We start from the raw sequence: 23321 nt of genomic DNA, 5'->3' as shown, positions 1-23321 counted from the left end.
TTTTTTTAATTGTGGGAAAATATACATAACATAAAATTTACTGGTTTAGTCATTTTTAAGTGTATAGTTCGGAGGTGTTAACTATATTGACACTGTCGTGCAACCATCACCACCGTCCATCTCCAAAACTTTTCCATCTTTCCAAATTGAAACTCTGTACCCAACAATAACACCCCATTCACTTTTCCCCTCAACCCCTGGAAACCACTATTCTACTTTCTGTCCCTGTGAATTTGACTATTCTAGGCAACTCATATAAGTGGGACCATAAATATTTATCTTTTTGTGTCTAGCTTATTTCACGTAGCATAATGTCTTAACGGTTCATCTATATTGTAGCAAGTATCGGAATCTCTTTATTTTTAAGGCTGAATAATTTTTCATTTTGTGGATATAGCACATTGCATTTAACCATTCACTGTTGATTTTTGTTTATCCATTCCATCACCAAAGCCGTCCATCACCAAAGGTTTTTAAGTAGAGATTTTAAACATAAGCAGATTTCTAGTTTAAAAGGTCACTTTTAGCTATCAGGTGGAGATTGAATCAAGGGTGGGCAGGAGGGATGCCGGGAGGTCAGTTGCAAAGGTCTAGGTGAGCGACGATGGTGATCTGAACTAGGCTGTGGTCAGGCACATGGGGAGAACCAGAATCTTCAAGGGCAGGTGGGAGACTGCACAGCGCCTGGGATTTGGAAGTTTGGGGTGAAAAGGACGAATTGTCAAAGAATTCTGGACTGAACCCTGTTTTCCTTAAGGACTCGGAACTGAGGAAGTCCATTGAGTTGAAAGTAAGAGTGCTGTCTCTCCACACCTCAGTGCTTCCTGCGCACCAGCTCTGCTTTCTGGGGAACCCAGACCGAGCCACCAAGAAACTTTCTGATTATAATTTGCCTTTCCCTGCAGCCTTCTAACAGAGAACAGACACACCGATCTTCTGACATGTGAATTGTTTTCTTGACTGTCGGGGACTTCCTAGATTGATAACTGATTTATGATTGAATCAAATTCTATTGGTTGGCTATTGTTAATCCATGATGAAGGGTGAATCCCCTTTTGGTGTCTGCGGGAAGACAGAGTTCTAACATTGTAAAGCTGAGTCCCAAACTCAGGACCAACAGAGGTCCTGTCTTGTGAGTCCTCATGCCAGTTAGATTTCTTGTGGAGACACGCTGCTGTACCACAGTATTATATGCTGAGGATTCTAGCTAAAACGGGTAAGAAGGGAGGTTATTGAGCTGGACTCTAGTTATGTGGTATGCCCATAGCTTCCTCCTCCCACTGTAGGTGGAGCTATACAAACTATCAGGAAAGCAATCTGTCAGTATTTACCAAGATTCAATCATCCCACTTCTGAGAATCTAGCCTAAGGAGCTAATTAGAAATAAGGCATTCACTGTAGCACTATTGATAACGATGAGAAACTGAAAGCAAAATAGGTGTCCAACAATATGTCCATAGAATGGAATATACCGCAGCCATTAAAAAGTAGGCATTCTAATGCAATTAGCATTAATATGTTGGCTAGGTAGAGGGTTGGGGAGGGAGGGAGCAATTGGGATCGTTTTACGAACTATATAGATGTCTAACCAATGTACTGTATATGTGAAACTAATTAAAATAATAAATTAATAAAAATAAATAAAAAGTAGGTATTCTCAAAAGAATAGATTCTGTTGTTAAAAAGGTGGAAGTAATCTATGTTGATAGAAGCCAGAAGGTTAGCTAGGGGGATGAGGGGTTGTTATTACTGGAGAAGGTGGAGAAATCTTCTGGAGTGATGGAAATATTCTGTATCTTGATCTGGGTGGTAGTTACATAGGTGACTAGATATGTAAAAATCCATTGATGTCCATGCTTCGCATTTCTGCTCTCTACCGCATGTGAACCTTGACGTAAAAGAATGCGTTCTGAAGGCGATGTCGCAACACCCAGTAGACTGTAAACTCCCAGCAGAAGAGATTTGTCTGTTCTGCTGGCTGCTGTATATCCAGAGCCTAGAACCATGCTCAGCACATAGTGGACTCTCAGTAAAAACCTATTGAATGATTATAGAAAATGCCTAGGATAAAATGTTAAATAAAAAAAGTCTCGAAGTTGCACGACTTTTAAGTACACTGTGATTAAACTGTTGTAAAGAAGATGAACAGGAAAAAAATTAAAAGGAAACGGAGTGAAATGGTGTCAGTGGTTGTGCTGAATGGTGGGAAGATAGGAGATGATTTTTTAAAGTTTCCTTGATAAACCTCTTCTTTCCATTCTGTCTGTGATTCTGTATATAACATTATTTAGAAATAGCAGCTGATACTGATCGAGTGCTTATTCTGTGCCAGGGTTTATACTTACAGAAATGTACAGTTTACATTTATTAACTCATTTAATTTTCACAACAACTTCATGAAGTGGGTACTTAGCCCTATTTTACAGATGGGAAACTGAAGGCACAAAGTAGTTAAGGAACCTCACCAAAGCTTCGCAGCCTTAAGTGACCTGGGAGGGAGGCCCAGTGGCAATTTGGCTCCAGACGCTGCAGGCTTAACCCCTAGAGCCCCTCAAAACTAATGTTAAAAGTCTGAATTCGAGGCCTTTGTGACAAGCCCCTGGACAAATAGACCTCTTTGGGCTACTCTCCCTGTGAATGACTGTCTCCTGGGAGGCCCCAAACAGTCAAGCATCTCAAAGGAGTGGAGAGATGAGTGAGAGCAAGAATCAGAAGAGAAAAGATGAGCAGAGGGGTCAGGGCCTGCTGCGGGCAGAGACCTGTCTTCCCTCGGTAGGAGCAGATGTTCTGTCACCTGATTCCCCACTCCAGAAGCCTGGGGAGGGCCCCTCTCCCAGGCTGGCCCTGTCCCTGCCCCTTGGGGCTGTCATGAGGCCTGAGCCAACAGGCCGTAGGCCGGGTCCTGCTGTCCACTGGAAAGGCAGCTTCCTGGAAGTTCCTCCCCCGCCCCTGCCCCATCCCAGTCAACTCTGTTCCTGGAAGTTAAAGGAACTGGGCTCGGTGTTGACTGTGGCCCCAGCAGGATGCCGAACTTTGGCTCTCACCACCGACAGGAGGGGTTGGTGCTGCTGGCAGATAGGATTTCAGTTCCTGCAGAGTGGTTCACCTGCTATGTGGTCTGGGGCAAGTTCCTTCTCTTCTCACAAGCCTCAATTTCCTCATATATATATAAAACAGAGACACTAAAAGTACCTGAAGGGGTTGGATGCGACAGTGTGGGCAAAGTATTTGGAACCATGGCCTGGCACCCTACAGCAGTCAAAACAGGGTGGCAATGATGATGATGAGGATTTTTTTTTAATACTATGCTCATTGTTATTATCCTACTTACTACCCTCATGCTCTTCAGGACATGAAATGCTTGGGGAGATGGGCTGAAAAGGCATTCAAATGTCTTTTGACTGCCAGGAGGAAATGCCTCTCTAATCAGCACAAATGAACTCAAAAGGTCTGGAGGCTTTGGCTAGAAATAAATGATAAAGATTTATTTACGGGTCTTAGGGTCTGCATGGGGAAGCACAACTAGGTAATATCCTGCGTGTTCTGAAGAAGAAAGAAAAGCTGAGTTTTTATGGTGAAAAGTACGTTCTTAAGAAGTATCAGTCCTGTGTTCTTAGCCTCTGGATTGTTCTGAGACATAATCACCGTGGATTGTTCTGAGACATAATCTTCTAGATGATGTGGTCTGGATAATGGATGTCAGGCGGTCTGGATACCTTAGTCCTTCAGCGGGTAATCAGAGGGTTATCTGGAGGTTTAATCTATTCCCCAGCATTGACGCAGGACTGGAAAGTTCCAAAATTTAAGTTCCCAGGCTAGTTAAGAATAGAATAATTTCCTCATGCCTCAAACTACTTGATTTTATAATACAGCAGCTTGACTATAGTGATTCCATTTTATTTCTTCTCTCTATTCCTTAGCATACATATCAGAGTTTAATTATTAAAACCCAGCTGGTTCCACCAGCTCTTGGATTTGGCATTCCAGAGATGAGGTGGGAGGTGGAGAGGGTGGGGCTGGGGAGCAGGTGGCTGAGGGCTGGAGGAGACCTTTCCCAGCTTAGAGGCGGCTCTTGGCTGCTGCTCCTGCCAAGACACCCTCCACCTGCAGTCTAGGGTTTGGAAGGTGTGAAATTCCTGCATGAAGTAGAGCTCCTGGCAGTCAATTCTCAGTCCCCTAAGGGCACAGCACAGGTCCTTCCAGGGATCCAGTGCCCAAGTCAGCAGGGCCCCCCAACTGGGTCCCCAGGAGAGACAGAACAACTTGTGGAATCATAGACTGGAATGTTGAAGGTAGAAGGGGCTCACCCTCCCCTACCGGCTTAGAGCTCAGCCTCTGGGCTCAGGTAGAACAGGGTGACTGGGAAAATCTGTATCCCTCAGCCTCGGTTTCCTGGGCTATTAACTGGGAATAATAATAAGTTTCATCCCTTCAGTATTATAGAAACATTTTCAGTTGGCTTTTGAAAGAACAAATGAAATGGTTCCTATAAATAAAGCACAGGGCTTAGTGCACAGTCAGTGTCCAATGAAGAGCAGACATTGGACAATCTCTTCCTTTTACACATGACTTTCTTCTTGTTCCTTCCTGTGTGACTGGTGGCAGAGGTCAAGGAACAAAGATCTTCCAGGAATTTCCCATTCCCACACCTGAGCTAACAAATTATACCAGACAATGCTTCTTTGTTTTCTTATATTGATTTATTTTTTAAAAAAATTAACCTTTTTTTAGAATGTTTTTAAGTTCACAGCAAAATTGAGCAGAAAGTAGATTCCCCATATACCCCCTGTCCCTCCACCTCCACAGACCCCCAACCTTCAACATCTTGCACCAGAGTGGTACATTCCTATGATCCGTGAACCAGCGTTGATGTGTCATTATCTCCTACAGTCCATAGTTTACATTAGAGTTCACTCTGTGTGTATGGTTTTTGACAAGTGGGTAATGACATGTACCTACCAGTAAAGTACCATATAGAACATTTTCACTGCCTTAAAAATTCCCTGTGCTTCACCTGTTAATCTCTCCTTCTCCCCAAACCCCTGGCAGCCACTGAACTTTTTACTGTCTGTATTTTTGCCTTTTTCAGAATGTCATGTGGTTGGAATCATTTAGTATGTATGATTGATTGTTTTCAGATTGATTTTTTCCTTCATTTAGTAATATGCCTTTAAATTTCCTTCTTTAAAAGTGCCGAATAATATCCTGTACCATAGTTTACTTATCCATCTACCTACTGAAGGACATCTTGGTTACTTCCAAGTTTGGGCAATTATGAATACAGCTGCTATAAACATTCACATGTAAGTTTTTGTGTAAATGTAAGTTTTCAGTTCATTCGGGTAAATACCAAAGAGAACTATTGCTGGACAGTATGGTAAGAATATGTTTAGTTTTGTAAGAAACCGCCAGACTGTCTTCCAAAGTGGCTGTACCATTTTGCATTCCCATCGGCGATGAATGAGAGTTGCTGTCGCTCCACATCCTTGCCAGCATTTGATCGTCAGTGTGTTGGATTTGGGTCATTCTAATAGGTGTATAGTGGTTTCACATTGTTGTTTTAATTTGCAATTCCCTAATGACATTTGATGTTGAGCATCTTTTCATATGCTTATTTGCCATTTGTATATCTTCTTTGATCAGCTGTTCAGATCTTTTGCCTATGTTTTAATGTTTTTTTTTTTTTCCTGCTATTAAAAAAAGTTCTCTTGTAGGTATGTCATGTGAATAGTAGAAAGGCTTTTCCTTGCCTGTGCCCTTATCTATGAGGGACGCTACTTTGGCAGGCGTACCAAAAAGTAAAGTCAATAAAAAGTTTGCTTATAAAGGCAATGTGGCATCTTGAATGTTCAGTATTGTGGTCCAGAGAGGGAGCATGAGATTGCACAGCCTGTTCACTAAGATGATACATCTACCTCCCATGCACAGCCTTCACAGTAACCAGAGACCTGTGTTATTTGGTCTGTAGGAGACCCCCGGAATGCTGCTTCTTTTTTCTTGACTTTTAAAAAATTGCGGAAACAATAATGTGACAATAGCAGATATTTTTCAAAAAGGAAAACAATTTAAAAACTGCCCATAAATACTCCACCTCAATAACTGTTTCACTTTTCTTAGAATTTTGTCTGTCTAGCAAAGGTTGGGATAAGCTGTGCACGGGTATTATAATGGTTATCATCTTAGTTTATCTTGTACTTTTTTATTTTACTTTTTTCCAAGTTTTAGTTTTCAAAATGATATTTTAGAATGGCTGCATACTATTCTGTCTGTTCCTTAAAAGTGCCAAGTTCATTGCTGCTCTGGTGGAATGACCTTCCCCGTGGGCTGCCACACAGCCTGTGCCTCCAACTTCATTCAAGTCCCCTCCCCTTGGGAGGCCTTCCCTGAGTGTCTCATCTAAAACAGCCCCCAGATTGCAAGCCTCTGTCCATCCCATTATTTTATTTTATTTTCTCGATGACATTTGTTACTATCAGAAATTATCTTTATTTATTTGTGTCTTTCTTCTTCTGCCAGAACATAAGCTCTATGTGGACAGGGAACTTTTCTATCTTGCTTGCTCTGTATCTCCAGCGTCTACAACAGTGCCTGGCACATAGTAGGTGCTCAATAAACATTTCTTTAATTGGCTTAAGAATTCAGAAGACCACAGTTTTCCAAACTGGTCACTGACTACCCAGTTTTTTAACTTATTCGTTGATGCTGCAATAGATGTCTTGAGGAATCAGTTTCTCAAAGGGCTTGGGAGGGGTTTTTGGCAGAAGACTTGGGTTCTTCTCACACCTCTATCATTTACTAACTTTGTGATGTTGGCCAGTATATTTAACTTCTCTGAATCTAGGTTTTGTTATCTGAAATGAGGGTAATATATATTAGTGCCTACCTCATAGAGTTACTGTAAAGACTGGATAAAAACAATGCACGTAGTGTTTAGCGCAATGCCCATGAAACGAGCAAGTAGCATTAGCCACCCAGTACCAGTACTCTAAGAACTTTCCAGGTGTTGTCTCATGTAGTCCTCAAAACTGCCCTATTTGCTGGTCATACGACCACACTTATTTTGTGAAAATTTATCGAGCTGCACACTTATTTGTATATTTGGATTAAAGTCAATAAAAAGTTTGCTTATAAAAACAACAACAAAAGCCCTTGAGGTAGGAAGCTTTATCACCCCTATTTTACAGATGGGGAAACTTAGGCTCGAAGAGATTAAGTCATTGGCTCAAGATCACAGAGAGTAAGTGCTGGAACTTAGACTCTGGGGCCTGTCCCCTTGACCACAGCTCTTAATGCTTTGCTCACTGCCTAGCCTGTTCAAACACTCAGTAAACAGTAGCTTTTATTATTATTAACATTTTACATTTTTGTTGTTTTAAATGTCTTCTATTGTAAATAATGCCTCAGGATGTATATTTGGGCATTTGTGGCTTTTCTCTGCTTTTAAATTTTTTCCCTTAGATATAATAACAGCGATAGAATTAACTGGGGTGGTGGGGGGAGTCTACGGCCATGCTACCCTGAACAAGCCTGATCCCGTCTGATCTCGGAAGCTAAGCAGGGTCGAGCCTGGTTGGTACTTGGATGGGAGACCACGTAGGAGGACCAGGTGCTGTAGGCATAAAAATAAAAAAAATAAGGGATTGTAAGCTAACAAGGTCCTTGCAATCTGTGAGGTCAACCAAGGGTTGCCTAGCCTAAAAAAAAAAAAAAAAAATTAACTGGGGGAAAAGTGACCCAAGGAGCTAAAGTGCTCAAGGTTACGTATAAGTAGTGGTGCTTGGAGCAGGGTGTAGGTTGTTCACTTCATAAGGGCACATGATCTACGGGTGAGTGGAGGTACCCTAGGAGGTCCAATAGGAGATAAGCCTTGGGCAAGGTTTGACTGGGCAAAAGAGACAGGGCATTCCAAGTGGAGGCACATAGGAGGGGAACAAGGAGGGTGTGATGGGGAAATAGTAGCAAACTAGTCTCAAAGGATCAGAGAATCAGAAAAAAGAGGGATATTAGGAGGTAGGTAGGGCTGGATCACTCATTCATTCCACAAATATTTGCTGGGCTCCTAGTGTATGCCAGGGGCTGTGGATAAGCAGTGAACAAGCTCATCTAATTCCTCCATTCATGGAATAGATACTTTCTTGGGTAGGGGTGGGCTGGGGACAGACAACTGACAAGCAAATTGAGTAAAAATAATTATAGATTGTGATAAATATTAAGAAAACATCAAACAAGTGTTGAGTCCAGTAGTAATGGGATGGGTTCCTATTTAAATAGAGTGGTTAAAGAAGGCTTCTTTGGAGAGATAACATTTTAGTTGAGAAGGGGAAGACTATTCTAGGCAGAGTACTAGGCAGAGTACACAGCACGTGCAAAGTACAGATAGAGCATTCAGGACCACGCAGAAGAGAGTCTTCAGCAGTTGTAAGTTCAGAAGCTACTTCAGATGGTCTTGAGCAAAGGACTCTTCCCTCCATCTCAGGCTGATCTTTCCTCTGAAGTCAGCCACACTTTTCCATCTGTCTGCTGGTCGACCCACAGAGCGGTCACCTCAAAGTCATGTGTCTTTTCCCAACTGACTTCCCAGTTCCAACTGTCTTTCTAATACTCTGCACTCTCCCAGACTCTTGCCAAACTCCCTGAGTCTTCCTTGTTCATTCTCTCACATCTGTCCCTTCTTTGGTTACTTTCTTAGAGCAGGGAAGCAGCCAAGTCCTGTGGTCACACACAACAAGCACTTTGGAGACACACAGACCTGGGTTCAAATCCCAGCTCTGTCATTCAGTTAACTTCACTGGGCCTTGGTTTACTCATCTATAAAGGTGAGTTATACCTTGCTGATGACTGAGAAGTAAAATGAGATGACAATGTAAGTGACAGCAGCTGACACACAGTAGGTATTTGATAAATGACAGTACCTTGCCCTTTTCCTACCAATCTTGGGAATTGTCTTGTTTTCTTCATACCCTGACTTCATATTTGGGAAGCAGAGAGACGGTAAAGGTCTTGGATAACCACTGACTCCCTAAACATCTTTCTAGAGGAAACTAAATCCCTAAGTTTCCCTTTTCAAAGTACTTTAAACAGCTCACTTGATTTGTAATCATATTTATCATTAACTGAGTGTCTACTACATGCTGGTTACTGTGCTAAGTGCCTTATATATGTCTCGTCTTTCATCCTCATGACAATTCTGTGAAGGAATCCCATTATTACCCTCATTTTATAGTTCAGGAAACAAATTCAGAAAAGTGAAGTGATTGGCTTAAAGTCACATAGCTCATTAAGAAATGAAATTGGGACTTGAGCCCATGTTTTTCTGGCACCAAAAATCTGTGTGCCCAAACACTAGACCATCCTGCTTCACAGCCCATTATTTCATTTCCTGGATGACAAGAAGCCCAGGGAGGTGAGAGATTTTCTCAGTCTCCTAATGGACTGGACACTAAATGAGGCCCTAGTGGGCCTGGCCCCAGACCCTAAACTTGCCCCAACTGAGCGAACTGGGAGGCCTCTGACCTCAGAGTGGCCCAGACCTTCCTCCCCGAGCTGGAATGAGGCCAGAGCAGCAGAGCCATACACAGACGTCTCTTTCAACAGGACACTGAGCCTGAGTCATGGGGTATTTATAGATGAGCCTCCTCTTTCTTCTCTTTAGCTTTGCCAAAATTTATCAGGTTCACTTGGGGCTCGCAGGGTGACAACCTGTTTATCATCCAAGGTGCCCAAACAGACTGTTGGGACATCCTCTGAGAATGAGGATTGGACCTGACCGTGTTTAGACCTAACCTGACCTGACCCCCCGACTGCCCACAGCAGATTGAGGCAACTCTCCCCACCCCAGTTGTTCCACCATCTCCCAAACACCACCACCGCCCTGCAGGCCCGCCCTCACCACAACCACACACACATCCAGTGGACTCATGGTCTCCGGACAGAAATGTTGCTTCTCTCAGGAAGACCTCTTGGATTGATCTAGCCCCACTGATCTTAGGGAGTGAATTCCCTCATTGGTCGGATGATTGAATTAATCATAATAACATTGATTGAGGACCTTCTCTATATCAGATATCACGCTAAGAGTTTTAACATTACTTTTTTTAATCCTCAGAATAATTTTATAAGTTGGATATTAATTTAATGTCATTTTTATAGATGAAGAAACAGGCTGAGAGAGGTAATGTAATTTGCCCAAGACCACACAGCCAGTAAGTAGCAGGGCCAAGCTTAAATCTAGTCCTTTCTTGGTTTCAGAGTCTAAGCTGCGGGAGACCTTGAGCAAATTACTTCCCGTCTGAGCCTCAGTTTCTTTATCTGTAAAATGGAGACACTAATACCCACCTCTCACAGTTGTAGGGACTGATTAAAACTGGTACATAGTAGGCTCCCAACCACTGACCGCTGCCCCCTCCCCCCCAACTGCCACTCCCAACAATCAGTAAATTAGCTTATTTTAACCTGCATAAGACAATTAGCCAAGTCACAAGTGACATCTGGCTCAAACTTAAAGGATTTGAATCCAGGACCCAGGCTGTTCCAGCCACCACTGCCCACTGCCCCACCCTTTGTTTCTTTCCAATAGCCAGGCTTCAGGCCCAGAGTGACTCAGAATCCAAGGGCTGAGAGGGTTGGAGGGGGAGAGGCGGGGAGAGTGATGCAGTAGTGGAGGGGAGAGGCGGGGATTAGGGGGGTTGGCTCTGTGCAGAGGCACGGTGGACTGACTAGGCTCTTACTCCTGAGATCTATTTTGGATGGTGCCAGCCTCACGGCAGCTGGAACCCGAGGTGTCAGTGCTGAGTTAACGGAGCAGTCTCTGGGGCCAGATTTAGTGGTTGAGATCTGACCCAAGATGGGTGGTGTGGCCGTGGCACTGGAGAGAAACTGCTTTTGTGTTTCCTAGTAGGTTGGGGGCTCCTGAGGTTCTGAACCCTGCAAACATCTGTGGACTAGGTTTCTGACTCTTCGTGGAGGGCAGCCTGTTCCTCCCTGCTCTCTCCACCCCTTCCTTCCCCATCCCAGTGCAGATCCCCTAACTCGAGATTCGGAAAGGTTTGGGTTCAAGGTCTGGCTGTTCCATTTACTATCTGTGTAACCTTGGGCAATGTACTTAGCCTTGGCATTCTGATCTAGAAATGGAGATAGTCATACACCTACCTCATGGGGTTGTGATGATGAAATGGGGTCCCTGCGTAGGGCTTTGTCCCCCTTCCTCCCACTCCTCCTCACCCTTGGGGCCCATGAGAGCAGTGGCCTTTAAATGCACTCCCCCAGGCTTTGACCTGGCTGTTCCAGGGTTCCAGGGCCACTCACCTCTCACAGTGTTTCCAGAAGCCCTGATCCTAAGTCCCCCTCTGGCCTGCTGGCCCCCAGGGCTAGGCTCTAACAGAAGAGAGGGCCTAGCTCACTCAGCTAGAACTCACATTTCCTGCTGGGCGTTGTTCGAGGGGCTCAGTGAAGAGGCCCAGCTCCTTGAGTTCTAGTCCATAAGAAAAGTGACTTTTAAACAGTGGAGATTTTTTTCCAGCCATTTTCTATGCCTGTACAAAAATTTTGATATATAAATTTATATACATATACTATATATAATTTTTTAGTAGAAAATAATCAGATTACATATAAGTGGCACATATTTTTCTGTTTGTGCCTAATGATATATTGCTGACATCTTTTCATATTGGTATTCAAATAGAAAGCTTGTCATTTTTTTATTGGAGGAATATTTACGTTTAAATGTATATTTGTTTTATCCAGGGACAGTTGGAACGCTTATCGTGGTATCTTTTTGCTTTATTTTTTAGTAAACTTTTTCTTTAAGTGTAATATACATTCAGAACAGTGTACAGTTTATAAGTGTACAGTTCAAGGTGTTTTCACACAGTGAGTCTGCCTGCATAGCCCAAATCCAGGTCAAGAACAGATCATTACTAGCACTCCTGGAGCCCTGCTTACACCCCCTTCCAGCCACCCCCAACCCGCACCGAGGTTAACACTATCCTGACTTCTAACACCTTAGATTAGTGTGGGCTCTTTTGAATTTAATAAAGACAGAATCATACAGTATGTACTCTTTTGCTGAACATTCTCAATGAGATTCATGTGTGGTGTTTTGTTCATTCTCATTGCTGCACAGTGTTTACCATGTGACCACACAACAATTTATTTTTTCCTTTGATGGATATTGGAGTTGTTTCCAAGGTTTTGCTACTATAAACAATATTGCGAAAAAAAATTCTCGTATGTAAATACATCTGTATATCTGAATCTCTCTCTCTTTCGAGCTAGCTAACTATATTTCTCATCATCATCTTTCTAGTTTTTTGATAAGGTAAATTCCTCAGAATACAACTGCTGGGGGGCATGCATGAATATTTTACATTTTGATTTTGTCAAGTTGCACCACCTCCCCCAAGGTCAAGAGTAATGGCAGTGTCCATGGCCCTATACCTTCGCCAACCTTGGAAATTGTTAATCTTTAATATTTTTTTTGTCAATTTTTGTCAATCTGGTAGAAAAATCAGATCTTATTGAGATTTTTAACATTAGTGAGGACAAGCACCTTGTTTTGTTTGTTTTTGTTTATTCTCTGTGAATCATCTTTTTGTATCCTTTGCTTGTTTTTAAACCTTTAGTGTATTGTGAGGATTGAGACTTGGTCTTTACCAGTGTTTCTACTGTTTTCTCCCAAGGGTCACTTGTCTTTTAGCTTTGTTTATGGAGCAACTGTCAGTTTAAATATAGTTTGTTTTCCTCCTGCTTACTGCTTATGATCTGGATCATCCCGAGGGTGTGATTGGCCAAACCCCAGGTTCAAGTTGGTGGGGGTGGGGAACAGCAGGCTGGGTGGGGTGAGCAGCTGGCCCCCAAGACTGTCTCTCTGTACAAGTGCAGAACATCTGGGTCAGCGCTGAGCCCTGAGGCCTTGGGTTTGCCATGAGGCTTCTTCTAGTCCCTTTTCCAAGTCTTCCCAGAGTCTGGGGGCCAGATGGGTGAGCCAGGGCCAGTGCTAATGGGGCCATAGGAGTGAAAGTTTAAGAACAAGAGCTCAGTGGCCCAACTCTCTGAGTTTAAGGCCTGTCTTAGTCTGCTCAGGCTGCCATAACAAAGCCACTGTGTCTTAAACAACAGAAAAACAACAGAAATTTATTTATCGTGGTTCTGGAGGCTGGGAAGTCCAAGATCAGGGTGCTTGCAGGTTTCATTCTAAGCCTTCTTCTCTTGGCTTGTAGATGGCTGTCATCTTGTGTGTGCTTATGTGGCCTTTCCCCAGCAATTGTGCATGGGCGGGGTAGGGGTGGGCCCTTGTGTCTCTAAGGCCCTAAGGGCATTAGGGCCCCAAGTCATGACTTCATCTAACACTACCTCCAAAGGCCCCATCTCCAATTACCATCACATTGGAGATTAGGGCTTCAACATATGAATTTTGGGGGAGACAGTCCCTAACAGTGTCCCACACCATTTCCTAGAAATATAACTTTAGGCAAGTTACCTAATCTCTCTGTGACTCCATCTGTAAAATGGGGATGATAATAGTATCGACCTCATAAATTAATAAATAAATGACTAGCTATTAAACACCTAGAACAGACTGTGCTAGCTGGCCTCCAAGATGGTCCTCAATAATTCTTGCCTCCTGTTATTCATGCCCTTGTGTGCTCCCTCTCACACTGTATCAGAGTTGGTCTATGTGACCAATAGAATACCATGGAAGTGGTGGTGTGTGATGTCCGAGGCTAGGTCATAAAAGACATTGCCACTTCTGTCTTGCTCCTTTGGATCACTCTCCAGCCACCATGCCATGAGGATGCCCAAGCAGCCCTGTGAAGAGGTGTGTGTGCTGAGGGACTGAGGCCTCCCAACAACTTGCCAACCATGTGAGTGAGCCATTTGGGAAATGGATCCTCGGCTCCAGTGAAGCCGTAGGATGAACTGACTGCATCCCCAGGCAACATCTTCACTACAGACACCTTAAGACAGTGAGCCGAACCACCCAACTTAGCTGCTCTTGAATCCCTGATTCACAGAAATGGTGTGAGATAATAAATGTTTATTATTGTCATAAGCTGCTAAGTTTAGGGAAAATCTGTTTTGCAGCAATAGCTAATACACAGACCATGGGGTTATCCACAGTAACTGTTCAGTAAATGCCAGCCCATATTATTCCCATTGGCTGTGAAAATATTAACAACAATGTTTGTTGAATGTCTTCCAATGTGCCAGATAAATGCCATATGCCTGGGCAGATGGACTCTTACCTCTGTACCATCCATTTTCAGCAAGGCCTAGTACTGGGGCAGTCACCCCAAATCTGAAACTCTCAGGGATGGAAAGGCCCAGAGATACCATTATTCTAGCCAACTCTCATTTAACGGATGAGAAGACTGAGACACAGAGGTTAAGTAACCTTCCCAAGGTAACAGAGCTGATATGTAGAGGAGCCTAAACTTGAACTCTGACCCATTAGTGCCTGGGCAGCCTCTTTGTGTTGTTTTGCAGTCTCAGGGCCTTTTAGTCAGGATTTATTGTATCTCTGTTTATAAAGCAATTTCAGTACTTAATTTCAGGATCATTGATGTAGACCCCCTTCAGACCCTATGAACACCCATGTCTCCTGGGGCAATCTTTTTCTCTAATGGCCACCCACTCCCCAGAGCCCTTGTAGTTAGCTGCCCGCAATAACTGTCAGACCTGGGGACAGAGGGAAGAGGCCTATGGGGCTCCCAGTCCTGAGCGATAAGTTCCAGGATAGTATGCTCTCCTTCCATGGACTGTGGGCCAGGGCCAGGGGACTTTTCTCTGGCTCGTGGGGTACTGCATCATGCCCCAGACCCTATAGAACTATCTGTGACATCTGTTCTGGCTTTAGCCTCCATATCAAATGACTTATTTGTTTGATCCCATGATTTGGGATGATTCTTTAATGAGGATGACTTTGAAGCATGTGACAGAGATCTCAAACTGTAAGAAAAAAGAGCTCCCCTACCCTTTTCTCTGAGGGTGCTTTAGGCACCACAGAGGCTTGGGGAGAGGGGAAATCCAGAGGAAGAGGCAGGGCAAACCCCATCCTCCAGGGGCCGTCATGGGGGCCAGGAGGAGAACAGCACTCATGTGAAAAGGACCTGCTCAGTGATGTACCAAGCTATGCAGAAGTGAAAGGGGAGATGGAGGGTGGTTTCCTCTCCAGCATCACCACCCCCAGGCCTGTGTCATCCATCCTGGGAAGAGCTCCTCTGAGAACCCTGCCAGTGGGGAAGGGGAAGGACCCTCAGGAGTCATCTCTTTCAGTTGCTGCATTTGGCAGATGAAGACTCTGAAGGTGGCTGTGGCTTGCTGGGCATCACATTGCTGGTCTCTGGCAGAGCTAGAGATGGAGCCCAGGTGTCTGGGCACCAGGCCAGGGCTCTCTCCCCCAACCGAGAGGCCTCGAGATCTAGGGTTTCTGAAAAGTCCCCTCTCGAGTGACAATCAAAGGGCATAGACTTTAAGGTTAAATCAGCTTGTTCAAACTCTGCCTACACTAGCCATGGGACTTGGAAGCAACTCCGTATGCCAGTCTGTGCCTCGGTCTCCTCATGTAAAATGGAGATAAGTATGGTCTACTCGTATTTGTTGGGATGACTGAACGAAATAGTGCCAGGGTGCCCAGCCACTTGCAAACATTAAATCAATCAAAAATAGTGATGTGATTACAATTACCTTCCACCTCTCCCTTTTGTTTGCCAAACCAAGACCATTTTCCCCGCTGCTTCTCCTGCCCCCTACTCAGCTGGGATCCCCTCAGACATAAAGCTCCTCCCATTAGTAACACAGACTTTGGGGGTAGTCCCAAATGAGAAGTCTGTCTCTTAGCTGTGTGATGGTCCACAAGTCACTTAACCTCTCTGAAATTCAGTTCCTGATATATCAAAACGAGAATCCCAATACCCAGAATTATTCTCTCAATGGGCACAGAAGAATGGGAGGGAAGGCTATTGTTAGAGATTAAAAGAGATTAACGAAACAAAAACAATGTACCTCGTGTAAGACCTTATTTGGATCAGATTTGGACAAACTAACTGTAAAAAGACATTTGAGACAATCAGCAATTTCTGAAAATGGTCTGGGATTTAGATACTATTAAGAAATTATTGTGATTTTGCTAGGTATGAAAATAGCATGGTGATTATGAAAAATAATTCTTATCGGTAATGCTTACTGAAGTATTTAGGGGTGAAACGACTTGATAACTAAGATTGAAATATTCAGAAAAAAGAAGCATGTGGGGAGTGGTGTTACAGGTGCAATACGGTTGGGGAAATGTTAATGATTAAAGATGGACTTGGTTACATGAGTTCATTATACTATTCTCTCTACTTCTGTATATTCGAATTTTTCATTAATAAACAGTAAAAGGAATAAATGAGGAGGCTTGCAGAGAGGAAAACAGTAAAACACAGTAGTTAAAAGTTCTAGGCTCAGATGCACCATTGATATTTAAAGTTTGTCTTTTCATCTGTCAGTCTATAACTTTATAGCATAGTCCAATAACTGGTGATAATGCTGGTTTTTAACTTCCTGCTTCTGATGCTGGCTCTGCCACTTCCCTGGCTGGGGGACTTTGGCCAAGTGATTTAACCTTGCTGAGCCTCTGTTGCTTAGCTGTGAAACAGGGACTATATCATGACCCCTGCCTCACTGAGTTATTTTGAAGACTAAACAAGAGGATGGATTGAAAAGACTTAGCACGGTGCCCGGCATGCAATAAGCACTCAATAAATGCTTCGGTGTTAGGAGCACAGGTTTAGGAGTCAAGCTACCTTGGATGTGAACCCTAGCTTGGCTCTGCCACTTGTGGCTGTGTGACTTTGGCCAAGCTATTAACTCTCTGAATCTTGTTTCCTCCTGGGAAAAATGAAGATCATAATAACTGCCTTGCAGGACTGTTGTGAGGATTAAATGACAGGACATGTTTTGATGCCCAGCATGGCCCATGTGGGAATTTCCCTTCCGCACCCCTTGACTTTCAGCAGAGCTGGCCTTGCCAGCTCCCAGGCTGGAGTCGATCCCACTGTCCATTTGCTTGACTTTTGCACCTGGACTGCCAAGTGTGGCTGGGGAAAGTCAACAGAACCATGTGAATGGCTCCTCTCAAATGGCAAATCTATGTTGGGAAACATCAGCGAGGCTCTTATGCTCCCAGACAGTCCTACCACCCCTCTCTGGGTACTTCCTCCTGTGTTTCACAGTAGCTGGTCCAAACTTTTCCCACTATCCATTCATGCTACACTTCTCCCTGCCTCAGCCTTAGAAACTGACCTCAACTCTCTTGACCAAGGTCATCGATATGAGTACCTTTCTCTCAACCTCCCAATACCACTGATTCTTACCTCCATCTTTTCCTTTCTCTTATCCTTTCATCTCAAAAGTCAGAGTGCCCCTCTCCTTCCCAAGGCTTTAGAATTTACTCCATCACCTCTAGCCCCCTAATCTTCAGTATTTTCTCTCCATTGGTTGTACCCCCTCAGCCAAAAAAACCTTGCTCAACTACATTGATCTCCCTTAAGTCTTACTGTGACTCTGCTGTTCCCTTGTTCAATTCATTTATTCACTTATCCACTCATTTAAAAAAACATTTGTTGAATGCCTACCATGTGCCAGGCACTGGAGGTACAGAGATGATTAGAGACAGTCTTTGCCCTTAAAGTCTTCAAAGTTCAGAGGGAGAGTCAGATTCGCAGATGGGAGTATGACAAATGAGATGCGAAGATGGACCCGTGCTTGATGCTGAGATTTCCTGGGTGTGCAGTGGGAGGAAGGGGAAGCCCAAGGATGGCTCTCAGCTTTCTGGTCTGTGCCAATGGGTGGATGGTAGTGCTTTTCACTGAGACATGAAATGAGGAAAAGGGGAGGAGGATCTTGGTGTGGGGGGAGATGTTATGTTCTGTTTGGGATATGATGAGTTTGAGGCACTATTACACCATCCCAGTAGAGATCGCCAGCAAATCTTCAGTTTAAGGGAAAGAGTGGTCTGAACCGGAATTAGAAATGTGAGGATCATTAGCATAAAGTAATTGAAATCATGAATGTATAAAGAGGACTCTCTGCTGCAAGTAATAGAATAATTATACTATGATGACATTTGTTATGTCACATCTTAAATAGTGAAGGAGGTGGGCAGCACGATGATGGCATCAAGGACCCCAGTACTTTCTCTAGTTCTCCTTTGCCCTTCTCAAGGGACAGATTTCTTCCTAGACTTGTCCTATCTTGGTTGCAAGATGAAATGATACCTACAACCCACTTCAAAGGCAAGAATGAAGCTTTCTTCTTCTACTTGACTTTTTAACAGGGAGGAAATCTTTTTATTTTTAGGCAAAGGAGAATGGGATTATCGTGATAGTTAAGCCTTTGTTCTCGGTGGCAGTGGAGAGGCCCACCTTCCTGGAGTACAATGCTGCCTGCACAAAACTGCACAAAGGGATGGCCTCTTTTCAGCCCTCATCCTCCTCTAGCCCCTGGCTGCCCTGGCATCGTTGACCTTTACAGTTAAGTAGAGACAAGAGAAATTTGGGCTCCTGAGTCAAGCATATCTGGGTTCGTGTCCTAGAGCCACTTGCAAGCTGCGTGACCTCAGAGAAGTTGTTTTACCTCCCTGTGCCCGTTTCCTTATCTGTAGAATGAAGAGTATGATGTTGTGATTTATAATAAGAAATATATATTTGGTCTTCACTTGCCCATTTCTGGCTCACAGCTGAGAGTGATAAAAGTCTTTTGTTATGTGAATGAGGTGACTTAGAAGCACCAAAGGATGGGGGCTAGTTGCCAGGAGAACCAACCTGGTGATTAGAGGGTTGGAACTTCTTCCCCATCTTCCCCCCAATCTGGGCAGGGGAGAGGGGCTGGAGGTTGAATCAGGCACCAATGGCAAGTGATTTAATCAGTCATGTCCATGTAATGAGGACAGGGTTTGGAGAGCTTCTAGGAGGTCCTGAGAGAATAGCACACCTGGCGAAGGCTTGGAAGCTCCCTGCCCCTTCCACATACCTTGCCCTATGCATCTCTTGTGCTGGTTGGAAAATTACTGCTTGGCTATTGCCCATGGGAACATAACGCTCTAACAATAAGCTTTCTGCTTCTCTACCCCCGCTTGCACAACCGACCTGTAGGTTGACAGTAAAAAGAAGAAAAGTAGATTTGTGTGTTCAAACAGGATGAAGAATGGGGGTTTAGGTCTTAAAAACCCTGTACCTCTACATTTCAGAGCTGCTTGATTTGGGGTCTGCGTACCCCTGGCAGACCTAGCTGGCTGAATAAAGTGTGTGTTTCCTATAACTCACTGATTTCTGGTAGTCCGTGTGTCTTTCGGAGGCTGGCGGCTACATCTTCTGTCTGGCTGCTCCTGAATTATATCTTTTTTTAATAATAAATCTTTGATCGAGTAAGTAAAATATTTCTCTGAGTTCTGCGAGCCATTCTAGCAAATTAATAGAATCTGAGGAGAGGAGGTCATGGAAACTTCCAGTCTGTAGCCAGTCAGTCAGCAGCATAGGTAAGAGCCTAGGCTGATGTCTGAGGTGGGAGATGGTTTTGTGGGACTGAGCCCTTTACCTGTGGAATCTGATGCTATCTCCCAGGCAGATAGTGTCAGAATTGAGTTGAATCTTGGCTACCATGCCAGTGTCTGAGAATTGTTTGTTGGTGTTGGGGTACTCCTGCCCCCATGTCGAAATTAGGTCCAGGAATCCTTTTCAGGGATATAATAGTTCTTACATTGTTGAGATGATGAAATAATATGACGCATACAAAGCACTTAGCAAAGTGTCTGGCACATAGTAAGTGCTCAGCAAAAACTAACCATTAACATTTTGAGGGGGCTACCCTTTTCTTGAAATTCCCAGCCCCTTGTCCTCTAGGCCTCCTTCTCTTTCTCTGACTGGTTCCCCTCTTCTTTTCCCTCTTACTCCCAAGATTGGGTTCTCTGCCCTTACTACTCACTAGGTCTTGTCTTAGGGCTCCTCTCCAGGCTGAAGCCAGCAAACCTACTCTCCTGCTGTCCCTCTTTTGTGAGATCCTGGACACTCCTCCTGTATGTTCCACACTCTCTTAGGCATATCCTGAGGCTTGATGTCACTTCCCACTCTCACCCCAGCACCTTATACCCTGGTAGCCCTAATGTCCCTTTGCATGAGATTCTACCTTAAAAACAGCCATTAGAACTGCTCTCATGACTTCTACCTGCCACCATGGAAGATGTCCAGAAGGACATGGAAAAAACATTAAATTGATGCAGAGGGGAGCATGTGGATAACTTCCAAGAGACTAGGTAGGGCTTAGTTATTTCTATCTGCCTCCCTAGGCTGTGAGCCTCTCAGGGCAGGGAAAAGGATTACTCACCTGTCACCTTGGTGCTTGCTGTGTAGTTAGTACTCAGAAAAATATCTGATGAATGAATTAAGATTCCTGGCTTTGCCACTCACTTTCTTTGACTTTGAATAAGGTCCTTATTTGACCCCAGTGTCAAATCTACAAAATGAAGAGATTGGACTGTTTTAAAGGAGCCCTTTCAGCATTAAAGCGGCATTAGTGGCCAAGGGGTGGGAGGACAGGCTAGCCAGGACAGGGGTCTCAGGGTCTCCAGCAACATGCTATACTCAGGTCTGAGACAGAGGGATGGGCTCTGAGAGAGGGGCAGCCGTGCCCCCTCATCTTAGGAGCTGCCCAGGACTCCAGAGGAAGGATAGACCTGATTATGGTCAGTGAAGAACACTGGCTGTTAATCTCATAAATCCCAGTGGCCCATTTTCTGAGTCCCATCCTCAACTCACCAGCCTGGTGTTCCCCAGTCCTCCCGTAAATCTGCCCATGAACAGGCTGTTCTTGTTTACGACCCCCATCCCAGGGGAACAGCGATTGCTCATCCCTACATGTGATTTGAGAGGCCGGTCTTGCAGGCCTGAAGGAAACACAAGCCCCGCCAGCTGTACTGGCACCAGAATGCTCAGCTGGTTCCCTCCTGGGGCTCATGTGACCCGAGTCTAGCTATAAATATCAGAGGGGCCTCAGACCAAGACAGAATTCGGGCGCCAAGAGAAGAAGGCTAAGAGGCTCCCGGCGGGAGTTTTGTGACAAAGGCGAGACCCAAGGTCTGCTTAGAGCAAGACAGGCAAAGGAGGCGGCCAGGTGGGTCCCACACCTCCCAACAGTATGGATTATAAATCAAGCCTGATCCAGGATGGGAGCCCCCTGGAGAACCTGGAGAAGCAGTTGATTTGTCCCATCTGCCTGGAGATGTTTACCAAGCCTGTGGTCATCTTGCCATGTCAGCACAACCTCTGCCGGAAGTGTGCCAGTGACATCTTCCAGGTCAGTGCTGGGCATGGCCTCGTTTGGGGAGTCAGGTGGCTACTCACCTTTCCTGTGATGAAAGGAAATTAGGTCCAGGAATCCTTTTCTCTTAGCCCATCTCTCTTAGCCCAGAACCCTTCTAAACGGGGGCCAGTTCTTTCTCTTTTGAAGTGAATCTCTGCATCAGCCTCTGGACTGGGCCGAGGGGTCTGGGGAGGCAGCTGTGGCCGCCCGTTCCTTTTCCATGACGCACGTTTCCCCTCCCCACCCTGCCTGTGGTTCTGCCACCTGCTTCCTCTGCCCTGAGCACCACAGTTGACTCTTCAATCAGGAGTCAAATGCCTCAAGTGATAAGGGAGGCAGGCAGAGGAGAGAGAAACCAGACCCCTGGGGCTGGAGCCAGCTCCCTGGTGGCAGGTGGCCCAGAGCTTTAGGAGAATGGTGGCTGGGAGGCACTGGGCATGGAGACATCTTCCCTTTCGAAGCTGTTTCCTCTAATATAGGGCAGGAGGGGCTTCATCTCCCTAAGAAAGCAATGAGAGTAGATGTCCTGCCTGGGAGGCAGGACTCAAGGTTCCCCAGAAGCACTTTATAAAATGTTCTCTCACTATTTTATCTTTAAAATAACTGGCTCCAATTATAATGCCAATTTGACCAGGCTTAGAGAGATAAGGTTGCTTGCCCAAAGTCATTCAGAGAATAACCGTGACTTGAGCCCAGGTCTGCCGACTCCCAAACCTGTTGATTGCTTAGTTGCTTCTCAGAAGCCCCCTGGGTAAGTGGGCTGCCTCCCATCTCAGGACAGGGGCTCCATATTTGACAAGGTCATGTGGTTTGACAAGAATGGTTGGGGTAAGCAGGGGGAAGGATAATCGGAGATTAGAAGGGGCAGGGGCTAAGAAGGGAGCCCAAGCCGCACCTCTGCCCTTGCTGCCCGCAGGCCGCAAATCCCTACTGGACTAACCGGGGAAGCTCGATGTCCATGTCTGGAGGCCGTTTCCGCTGCCCCTCCTGCCGCCATGAGGTGATCATGGATCGTCACGGAGTGTACGGCCTGCAGAGGAATCTGCTGGTGGAGAACATCATTGACATCTACAAGCAGGAGTGCTCAAGGTCAGTTCACTCGGCCGCTGGGAGCCCGTCCTCCCTCCCCAGCTGTTCTGTGCCCATCTCTCTGAGGCTCCTTCCTCCTTCATCTACTCCAGATCCAGTCCCCTGGCTGGACAAGCTACACTAGCCAGTCCATAGAGAGCTGTCTCTCTCAGGCAGGAACAGAGGCTCACTCTGTCCCCCAGGCCGAACTCTTGGCATCATTCAGTGAATGGCCCAGGCTTCCCCTCCTGAAAAATACTGAGACAGGAACCAGGGGAAAGATGAGATATGAGAGGGTGACAGAGGCACTGGGCCAGATAAGTTGCCCTGATAAGCAGAGAAAGTGCCCAGTGAGAACATAGCCGGTTTCTCTAAGTTCATAACAGCTATGATTCCATGTGTCCTGATTCTTTGCACCAGGAGGCACAGCCCTGGGCCCTGGGAACGCTTCCTCCTGCTGTTTCGCAGCAACCTTATGGAGCAGGCCTGACTTTTATCATCCCCATTTCACAGCCGAGAAAGCTGAAACTCAAAGAGGTGAAGTCAGTTACCCGAGGTTTCCCAGGTGGGAGGTGGAAGATCTGGGAGTGGGCCCGGTCGATGGAGCTCCATCTCCCTCCCTCTGTCTCAGGCAGAGTTTGTGAGTGGTGGAGGTTGGGTAGTGTTGGGCCTCATACTGGAGAGAGACACAGCTACCAGGGGGATCTTTACAAATCAGGGCATCCCAACACGACTTCCAGGCTGCTGTCCTCACGGCTCTTGTCCAAAACCATTACCAAATATCTGTCTGCAGGCTGTGTCCTGCCCAGGGAAAGGTGGCAGACCAGTCCTCGTGAGAAAAAGCCCTGGCCTGGTCTGACTCTGTTACTGATGTGTTGTAGGATCCTGTGTAAGTCTTTGGGCCTTCGCGTGCC

General features: G+C 45.2%; 1 protein-coding gene and 1 pseudogene across 6 annotated transcripts in view; both read left to right on the top strand.

Annotated features, from left to right (window-relative positions):
- Nucleotides 1–23321, top strand: part of TRIM63 (tripartite motif containing 63) — a 40162-nt gene that overhangs the window by 8845 nt on the left and 7996 nt on the right. For 2 of the 6 annotated variants that reach the window (XM_039854927.1, XM_039854930.1), the window contains 2 exons: nucleotides 21202–21333; nucleotides 22256–22428. In XM_039854927.1, the coding sequence (XP_039710861.1) occupies nucleotides 21202–21333; nucleotides 22256–22428 (305 nt within the window). Of the gene's footprint in view, nucleotides 1–18342; nucleotides 18516–19231; nucleotides 21334–22255; nucleotides 22429–23321 lie in introns of all 6 variants that reach the window. The other 4 variants (XM_039854928.1, XM_039854926.1, XM_039854929.1 and 1 more) reach the window with 4 other exon arrangements.
- On the top strand, nucleotides 7500–7618 carry LOC120596500 (uncharacterized; annotated as a pseudogene).

Source organism: Pteropus medius, unplaced genomic scaffold (genome assembly GCF_902729225.1).
Source record: "Pteropus medius unplaced genomic scaffold, Ma_sr-lr_union100, whole genome shotgun sequence".
In the NCBI taxonomy this organism is placed as follows: domain Eukaryota; kingdom Metazoa; phylum Chordata; class Mammalia; order Chiroptera; family Pteropodidae; genus Pteropus; species Pteropus medius.
Note: the sequence above shows the minus strand (reverse complement) of the source record. Positions and strands in the feature narration are given on the sequence as shown.